The sequence below is a fragment of the Triticum aestivum genome, chromosome 1B, assembly GCF_018294505.1.
Source record: "Triticum aestivum cultivar Chinese Spring chromosome 1B, IWGSC CS RefSeq v2.1, whole genome shotgun sequence".
Lineage (NCBI taxonomy): Eukaryota > Viridiplantae > Streptophyta > Magnoliopsida > Poales > Poaceae > Triticum > Triticum aestivum.
The window spans coordinates 345,573,181-345,583,630 of NC_057795.1; the positions used below are offsets into that span (position 1 = coordinate 345,573,181).

At 46.5% G+C, this 10,450-nt stretch overlaps 1 protein-coding gene across 1 annotated transcript; it reads right to left on the reverse strand.

Moving 5' to 3' along the window:
- Positions 1–1,039: 1,039 nt before the first annotated feature.
- Positions 1,040–1,764, reverse strand: LOC123123130 (non-specific lipid-transfer protein 2P-like). Its single transcript, XM_044543583.1, has one exon. The coding sequence runs from the start codon at positions 1,669–1,671 to the stop codon at positions 1,396–1,398; it is 276 nt and encodes a 91-aa protein (XP_044399518.1). The 5' UTR covers positions 1,672–1,764; the 3' UTR covers positions 1,040–1,395.
- Between the last annotated feature and the right edge of the window lie 8,686 nt (positions 1,765–10,450).

Sequence of the window (10,450 nt, forward strand, 5' to 3'; positions counted from 1 at the left end):
GCGACCGTGATGGCATCCAACGGGCTCGCAGCCCTGTGTGCTCGGGACCTCTAAAATGTGCAGCAGCACCTTCTAAAATTTGGGCACAAATAATTACCGCGCGCTGGAGTGCGTGCGTTCATGTAGACATGGGTCTTACGTACAGCTTATATAGATGGGCCTAGCAGGTCCAAGCAAGGCACACCAAAAAAGAAGCCAGTTACCCGGGCAAAATCAGGCTAACCTCACCTAATTACTACACTATGTGGTACTCCCTCCGTTTCATAATATAAAAACCAAAAATGCTAAACATACAAAGACTTACACGCTTTTACACGCTCCTTCCATCTAACAACCAATCACAAACCTCTCCTCCCCTGATTTTCAGGGGGTGGGCCGCCCCGTTCGTCTATTGACCAATCAAGGTTAACCATCCTGTAAAAACCTTTAAATCGTTTGTACGTGTAGCATTGCCGTATGAAAACGTTTTTCAAGCTTTATTATGGGATGGAGAGTAGTTACACTGAAGCGTAAGAGCCTGGGCAGGTGCCCCGGCTCGCCGGGTACCAACTCCGCCACTCCGGACGTTTACAATTAGATGACTGGTTTTTCTATCAGTGTGTACGGATGTGACGTGTCGACGCGTTCACAGATTCCGTTTTGAGATGTTATCGTGTGCCCCGCAGTTCATGAACGGGGAGAGCTATGAAAGTTCATATTTCGATGTTGAGAAACCACGCCAGTGTTTGCCTTGGTTGCAAAGTCACTGTGCGGGTGTCTCCTGTGGACTACGAAATCCTAAAGCATAGCTCCATCACGCGACGGAGAGACGAAGCTTCAGAGTCATGACGGTCACGGCCATTGAAGGTCCACGCGGGCCAACGGTACAGGTTTATAATGAATGGCTCGACAGGATTATGTTTGGTCTTGAATGGGCTCTTAATTGGCTCAGCTGGCCATCCACATCAACAACAGTGTAAGCGTTGAGTGGCATCTGCTTGCCCATACATGTACTGTCCATTTAGTGATGCAGTGACCAGCTGACCATGACCTGATGACCTAGCAATATAGTAGCAACTTTTTGTTAAGATGCGGATATATATTGTCGGAGGTACAGAAATTACACGAGATCGATCGACATCTATCGATCAGAATTGAGAAATGAGTAACAAACTACGCAGAGGCTGGATCAACACGTACACACCATTTTATTCTTGCATACGATACATGAACACACGATTGTATTGGAGAGAAAAAAAGATACATGAACACACGGTTCGGACGGAGCTGTTCGACCGACGTCGTACCAGCAGCCATGGTAGGAGCTCGTACGTAGTAGTAGTACATTACGTAGTACTAGTAGCAATAGGCAGCGTGGCGCTGCCTAGCACGCCGGCGGCGGTGGAGGCCCGGCTACTAGCACTTCGGTACGGCGACGCCGCAGCTGGTGAGGGTCTTGCGGGCGTTGGGGCTGTTGATGTAGCTGGAGTACGCGGGGTTGCGCGCGTACTGGCAGAAGCACCCCCGCTGACTCTTTAGGTTGTTGCAGCACGTCGTCGACGGCTTGGCCCCGCTGATGATCGGGGAGGCGCACACCGCCAGGCTCCCCGCGTTGCACTGCGCCGCTCCGCCCGTTGCCATCGCCGCCACCACTAGCGCCACCAGCACGAGCATCGCTGCGGCCTTCGCCATATGGCTCGACTTTCTTTTGATCGCAAACGGTACGTACCGCGGTGGTGGAGGTGGGATGGGAGTGTGTGATGTGGTTTGCAGTACACGGGAGGCACGTTGCCGCCAATTTAAAGGCAGGAGGCGTCCTTGCAAGGCACCCCTGCGGAAGTAAGCCCCGGACATTTTGCACTTGACTATTCTGCCCTTATCCGGCTGGTAATTTTTTTCGAGAGTAAGTCAATGGCAAATTTTCATTCGAGTACAAGAGAATTGTGACACGCGGGTGCGGAGCACCGAACCTATTTTTCTTTGGGCTTTTAATTTTGATTTTTTGTATCTTTTGAATCAAAAGTCTAAATTAAAAGACGACCTTTGAATGGGTTTTGACGAGTTTTTAAAACTTCTAACAAGTTTCAAGTGCTGAAACTTGATAGAAATAAATGGCAAAATCAGCAAGTTTTGGAGTTTAAAACTTAAAACTTGATATGACCTTATGCAAAATACAACCATTTTTTGGACTGCGAAGCAATCATGCGGTTGAGCATGGTTGGACAGGTGCGTGCCCCTGCACCTGCTCACCCTTGCGATTTTCCTCAATACCGTGCTGAAATGATTTATTTTCAGAAGGAAGTCAAAACCTCCCAGCCTCACACAACCAGAAGTTATTTTTCACCGATCCCTACTTATTATTGCCGATTTAGTATAACTACATGCAAGATATTGAGGCCAAAATATTCACTTATTACATGACAAGGAAAAGATTGATGAAAACGCAACAAGAATGAGAAAAGAAAACACCCAATAACTAAATCACTATTTCCGCAACAACCTTTAAGGAGTTGCGCCCTTGCCCGGACATCATTGGGTTCACCCTATGAAAGCGAGGACACGAAGTTTCACTCAAGATGCCATATCTAAGCAATTATGGCCAGAAACTCGTATTCGACTAAAAAAACTTGTGTTCAACTCATTTCCTCGCTGTGTCAGTCACCCCGAGCTCCTCCGCTACCGTGGGAGATGTCCTAGCTGCTGACGCGCTGACCCCAAAGCTCCTCCTCATCATAGCACGACATCAGGCTCCAGCTGTCGAGCACTATGCGGCAGAGATCTAGAACCTGGGCACGGGCGCGCGAGTGTGGCTGGGCACCTTCAACACCGCAGAGGAGGTGGCGTCCGCATATGACACTACGGGTCGGGCAGTGCTCAATTTTCCGGCGACGCACCCTACGGATATTTCCTCGCCCGTTCCATTACAGTCGTCTCCCTTGATGAGGAGGAGTATTGTTAGGTCAAGGCGCAATTCAAGGCCGAGGCCGACGATGAAACCTATGTGGTGATGCTCGTCGAGACCGATCCGTAGCTCATAGTCAAGAATACAAGCATTCTTCGAGTCGAAGGAGGACTAGCGCAAAAGATTACAGGAGCTTGAGCGGGAGCACAAGAGGGACACCGAGATTGATGCGATTTTCGACTAACTCTTCCACAAGGAGGAAGAGGTGAAGTCGTGGAGTAGATGTACTAGCATTGACCACAAGACTGCTCCTCCGAAGGAGGGGTGATGGACATCTCCTCTGAGAGGACTTCGACGACTACCGTCGCCATCACTATTCAGAGTAGAGCTAGTTCTACTATAACGTAGTGCTAGGAATCTAAGAATTATTAACATAGTAGTGTTTAAGTTATGTCGGTCCATATTTAATGTACAACATTTTGTATCAGAGTTCAAAATATGTACTCTCTCTGTTCCATAATGTAAGACGTTTTTTGACTCTAATGTAGTGTCAAAAAACGTCTTACATTATGAGACGGAGGGAGTAATAAACAACGTGGCTGATTCTCTTGTCATGCTAACATCTTGGAGCCTATGAAAACAAGGAAGCGCGAGGTTATTTGGGAACGTAAATCAACAGCGGAAGCAAGGGGAGTTGAGCACCCAGATCATTGTTAACCATCATCTTTGGTCGCTGGCCAAAGGCTCTGGGGTTGCATCCTTATGTGATTAGCGGAGTTTGAGGGGTCGAACAAGGCGTTAGAATGTTAAATATGTGTTCCGTCATAAATTAATTTATGATTGGATGGTTAGGAGAGCAGTGGTATCCCCAACCTAACAGGGTTCAAATCGTAGCTTGACACTGACTCTCAAATTTTTCTGAATATTTCAGGCCTTCCGGCAATGTGCGTTTAGTGGAAGGAGACGTTTCCGTCAACTACGAAGGCGTCTGTGTCGACTTCGTCAATCATCAAGATGATGTACCAGCTCAATCTCTCGGGGGTGCTGATAAGTGTGAGCATATGAGCGTGTGCGTGTGTACTGTGTTCCGAAAAAATATGTGTTCCGTCTTGACGATAGCTATCTTGTAAATCGTGACTTGCTTCTCCTTCTATAATAAAATATGGCATACTTTCAGAAAAGAAAATTTAAGTGCTCATATCATGTTTCATTTTGCTTTTTATATATTGGTCACCATTTTTTGGCCTGCTCAAAGAGCACAAAATATTCTGATGACAAGAAACTTTCCTCTCTGTCCCTAAAGCTAACGGAGTTTTCCCATGAAATTCATTTTTTGTTGGTTCAATCTCGAAAATGAATGCTAGTCAGCAAAATCGGGCTGATCGTATGAACATTATTAGTTTGTACACTGTATCTGCAGTTTCTGGCTGTGCCACCGCACTTCCATGGCTGCATTTATATGTATGACAGGTACGTACCGACAGCTTTGTCGTGCCGACAAGGATAGGGCATGGGTTGTGTTTATTGATCGACATCGACCAAGCCAGCCTATCGCTACTTTGCATGTGTACGTAGACCATGTGAAGAAAATCAACAGAATTATGTGCGTATCCATCTCGCACCGACTGCCGTATTTCACCAGAAAACCTGAAAAGAAACACCGGCCTAACATTCATACCGTTGTAGAGCGCGTCACGCAATATTAAAGACAGTTCAGGACGGACGCGACCTCTCACTGCTTTTGTCATTGAAGCATTCAAAATAACTTTTTGTACAACAAAAACGCCGTCAGATCACTACACAAATCAAAGTCTGTTGCACTCGTTTTGAAACTGGACATTGCTGCCGCTTTTGACTCTGTTTCTTGGGGGTACATGTTCGAACTCATGACTAAAATGGGCTTTGGTCCCCGCTGGTGCGATCTAATGGCTATTCTCTGGGGCTCGGCCTCGTCTCGGATCATGGTCAACGGGGAGCGGGGACTGCCTTTCTTCCACAAGCAAGGGCTGTGCCAAGGAGACCCTCTTTCCCCAATGCTCTTAGCCATTGCCATTGCCCCGCTGCACTGGCTTTTTGCCCGGGGTTACTCTGTTGGTGCTCCGACTCCCCTCTGCTTGCCGATCTCTCGTCTCCACGTCGGCCTCTACACTGATGATGCAGCTCTTTTCATTGCTCCAACCACAGATGACATCCTCACTACGCGAGAAATCCTGCACCCGTTTGGACCGGCCTCTAGTTTGAAAGCTAATGTGTAGAAGAGCATGTTCCTGCCAATTGCCTGCGATAGCACCGATCTTTGCACCCTACTCCTCAACTTTCTAGTGCCCCTTGGCCAATTCCCTTGCAAGTACCTTGGGCTGCCCTTGCACTTCAAGAAAATCGCCCGTGCCGACATCCAGCCTACTCTGGACAAGATGGCTGCTAGATTGCAAATCTGGAGGGGCAAGCTGATGGCTCCGGATGCTCGCCTGAGTTTGGTTAACACTACCTCTCTGCTATCCCAATTCACCTACTCATGGTATTCAAACTGGATGGCTAGGCCATCAAGCAGATGGACAAGCTTAGGAGGAACTTCATGTGGCGTACAAGGCCGAACTGTGGCAAGGCCATGCCCTTGGTGAACTGGAGCACGGTCCGCCACCCCAAGCATCTTGGTGGCCTTGGCATCCTAGACATAAGGCGATTCAGCACGGCCCTGCGGCTTCGTTGGAAGTGGTATGACTGGACTGACAAAGGACATCCTTGGGCTGGATCTGAATTACCTTGCGACAAGGAAGATCTTGCACTCTTCTCGGCCTGCACTCTGATCACTATTGGCAATGGTCTCACAGCCAGGTTTTGGCACGACCGTTGACTTGACGGACAGGCTCCGCGCACTCTTGCTCTAGACATTTTCAAACTCTACTCTTGCAAGAGGATTTCTGTACATGAGGCCATTACCAACCAAAAATGGATGTTGAATCTGCATCACATCTCCCAGCCGCAGAGCTTCGTCAATTCGTCACCTTGTGGAACCGGGTTCAACAAGTCAATATGTTGCCGGAGACGGAGGATTCCATTGCTTGTGTCGCAGGAGAACCACGCCCACCTATGGGACCAGAGGGCCCCTTGCTGGTTCGGCAGGGGGCGTCGCGTTGCACATAGAGCAGACGAGTCTGGGCAGCACGACAGAGATCACGCAGGCAATTTTACCCACGTTCGGGCCACCATGAGGCGTAAAACCCTAGTCCTGCTTTGGTGGATTGATGGTGGAATGATGGTAGTGGAGCGTAGTACACTTGCTCGGCAGGGGCGGTAGTTGTTAGGGAACGTAGTAATTTCAAAAAAATTCCTACGCACACGCAAGATCATGGTGATGCATAGCAACGAGAGGGGAGAGTGTTGTCCACGTACTCTCGTAGACCGAAAGCGGAAGCGTTACCACAACGCGGTTGATGTAGTCGTACGTCTTCACGATCCAACCGATCAAGTACCGAATGCACGACACCTCCGAGTTCAGCACACGTTCAGCTCGATGACGTCCCTCGAACTCTGATCCAGCCGAGCTTCGAGGGAGAGTTCCGTCAGCACGACGACGTGGTGACGATGATGATGCTCTACCGACGCAGGGCTTCGCCTAAGCACCGCTACGATATTATCAAGGTGGAATATAGTGGAGGGGGGCACCGCACACGGCTAATAGATCTCAAGGATCAATTGTTGTGTCTAGCGGTGCCCCCTGCCCCCGTATATAAAGGAGCAAGGGGGAGGGGGCGGCCGGCCAGGAGGAGGCGTGCCAGGGAGGAGTCCTACTCCCACCGGGAGTAGGACTCCCTCCTTTCCTTGTACAAGTAGGAGAGGGGGAAGGAAGGGGAGAGACGAGAGGAAGGAAAGGGGGGCGCCGCACCCCCTCCTTGTCCTATTCGGACTAGAGGGGGAGGGGGTGCGAGACCTGTCCTGGCCGCCCCTCCTCTGCTCCACTTTGGGCCCATGAGGCCCATTAACCCCTGGGGGGTTCCGGTAACCCCCCGGTACTCCGGTATACATCCGTAACCCCCGGAACTATTCCGGTGTCTGAATATAGTCGTCCAATATATCAATCTTCATGTCTCAACCATTTCGAGACTCCTCGTCATGTCCGTGATCACATCCGGGACTCCGAACTACCTTCGGTACATCAAAACATATAAACTCATAATATAACCGTCTCTAACTTTAAGTGTGCGGACCCTACGGGTTCGAGAACTATGTAGACATGACCGAGACACGTCTCCGGTCAACAACCAACAGCGGAACCTGGATGCTCATATTGGCTCCCACATATTCTACGAAGATCTTTATCGGTCAAACCGCATAACAACATACGTTGTTCCCTTTGTCATCGGTATGTTACTTGCCCGAGATTCGATCGTCGGTATCTCAATACCTAGTTCAATCTCGTTACCGGCAAGTCTCTTTACTCGTTATGTAATGCATCATCCCGTAACTAACTCATTAGCTACATTTCTTGCAAGGCTTATAGTGATGTGCATTACCGAGAGGGCCCAGAGATACCTCTCCGACAATCTGAGTGACAAATCCTAATCTCGAAATACGCCAACTCAACATGTACCTTCGGAGACACCTGTAGAGCTCCTTTATAATCACCCAGTTATGTTGTGACGTTTGGTAGCACACAAAGTGTTCCTCCGGTAAATGGGAGTTGCATAATCTCATAGTTATAGGAACATGTATAAGTCATGAAGAAAGCAATAGCAACATACTAAACGATCAAGTGCTAAGCTAACGGAATGGGTCAAGTCAATCACATCATTCTCCTAATGATGTGATCCCGTTAATCAAATGACAACTCATGTCTATGGTTAAGAAATACAACCATCTTTGATCAACGAGCTAGTCAAGTTGAGGCATACTAGTGACACTATGTTTGTCTATGTATTCACACATGTATTATGTTTCCGGTTAATACAATTCTAGCATGAATAATAAACATTTATCATGATATAAGGAAATAAATAATAACTTTATTATTGCCTCTAGGGCATATTTCCTTCTGTCTCCCACTTGCACTAGAGTCAATAATCTAGATTACACAGTAATGATTCTAACACCCATGGAGCCTTGGTGCTGATCATGTTTTGCTCGTGGAAGAGGCTTAGTCAACGGGTCTGCAACATTCAGATCCGTATGTATCTTGCAAATCTCTATGTCTCCCACCTGGACTTGGTCCGGGATGGAATTGAAGCGTCTCTTGATGTGCTTGGTCCTCTTGTGAAATCTGGATTCGTTTGCCAAGGCAATTGCACCAGTATTGTCACAGAAGATTTTCATTGGTCCCGATGCACTAGGTATGACACCTAGATCGGATATGAACTCCTTCATCCAGACTCCTTCATTTGCTGCTTCTGAAGCAGCTATGTACTCCGCTTCACATGTAGATCCCGCCACGACGCTTTGTTTAGAACTGCACCAACTGACAGCTCCACCATTCAATATAAACACGTATCTGGTTTGCGATTTAGAATCGTCCGGATCAGTGTCAAAGCTTGCATCGACGTAACCATTTATGACTAGCTCTTTGTCACCTCCATAAAAGGGAAACATATCCTTAGTCCTTTTCAGGTATTTCAGGATATTCTTGACCGCTATCTAGTGATCCACTCCTGGATTACTTTGGTACCTGCCTGCTAAACTTATTGCTAAGCATACATCAGGTCTAGTACACATCATTGCATACATGATAGAGCCTATGGCTGAAGCACATGGAACATCTTTCATTTTCTCTCTATCTTCTGCTGTAGTCGGGCATTGAGTCTGACTCAACTTCACACCTTGTATTACAGGAAAGAACCCTTTCTTTGCTTGATCCATTTTGAACTTTTTCAAAACTTTATCAAGGTATGTGCTTTGTGAAAGTCCAATTAAGCGTCTTGATCTATCTCTATAGATCTTGATGCCCAATATATAAGCAGCTTCACCGAGGTCTTCCATTGAATTTTTTTTATTCAAGTATCCTTTTATGCTATCCAGAAATTCTATATCATTTCCAATCAACAATATGTCGTCTACATATAATATCAGAAATGCTACAGAGCTCCCACTCACCTTTTTGTAAATACAGGCTTCTCCAAAAGTCTGTATAAAACCATATGCTTTGATCACACTATCAAATCGTTTATTCCAACTCCGCGAGAGGCTTGCACCAGTCCATAAATGGATCGCTGGAGCTTGCACACTTTGTCAGCGCCTTTTGGATCAGAAAAACCTTCTGGTTGCATCATATACAACTCTTCTTCTAGAAATCCATTCAGGAATGCAGTTTTGACATCCATTTGCCATATTTAATAATCATAAAATGTGGCAATTGCTAACATGATTCGGACAGACTTAAGCATTGCTACGGGTGAGAAAGTCTCATCGTAGTCAACTCCTTGAACTTGTCGAAAACCTTTCGCAACAAGTCGAGCTTTGTGGACAGTAACATTACCATCAGCGTCAGTCTTCGTCTTGAAGATCCATTTATTCTTAATGGCTTACCGATCATCGAGCAAGTCAACCAAAGTCCATACTTTGTTCTCATACATGGATCCCATCTCAGATTTCATGGCCTCGAGCCATTTTGCGGAATCTGGGCTCGTCATCGCTTCCTCATAGTTCGTAGGTTCGCCATGGTCAAGTAACATGACTTCCAGAATAGGATTACCGTACCACTATGGTGCGGATCTTACTCTGGTTGACCTACGAGGTTCGATAGTAACTTGATCTGAAGTTTCATGATCAATATCATTAGCTTCCTGACTAATTGGTGTAGTCGTCACAGGAACCGGTTTTTGTGATGAACTATTTTCCAATAAGGGAGCAGCTACAGTTACCTCATCAAGTTCTACTTTCCTCCCACTCACTTCTTTCGAGAGAAACTCCTTCTCTAGAAAGGATCCAAATTTAGCAACAAAAGTCTTGCCTTCAGATCTGTGATAGAAGGTGTACCCAATAGTCTCCTTTGGGTATCCTATGAAGACACATTTCTACGATTTGGGTTCAAGCTTATCTGGTTGAAGTTTCTTCATGATAACCCACAAGTGTAGGGGATCGCAACAACTTTCGAGGGTAAAGTATTCAACCCAAATTTATTGATTCGACACAAGGGGAGCCAAAGAATATTCTTGAGTATTAGCAGTTGAGTTGTCAATTCAACCACACCTGGATAACTTAGTATCTGCAGCAAAGTATTTAGTAGCAAAGTAGTATGATAATAAAGGTAACGGTAGCAAAAGTAATATTTTTGGGTTTTGTAGTGATTGTAACAGTAGCAACGGAAAAGTAAATAAGCGAAGAACAATATGTGAAAAGCTCGTAGGCAATGGATCAGTGATGGATAATTATGTCGGATGCGATTCCTCATGTAATAGTTATAACATAGGGTGACACAGAACTAGCTCCAGTTCATCAATGTAATGTAGGCATGTATTCCGTAAATAGTCATACATGCTTACGGAAAAGAACTTGCATGACATCTTTTGTCCTACCCTCCCGTGGCAGCGGGGTCCTAATGGAAACTAAGGGATATTAAGGCCTCCTTTTAATAGAGAA

Bases quoted from the DNA above. Each gene is read 5' to 3' on its own strand.
- LOC123123130 (XM_044543583.1), bottom strand. From the start codon at position 1,671: ATGGCGAAGGCCGCAGCGATGCTCGTGCTGGTGGCGCTAGTGGTGGCG.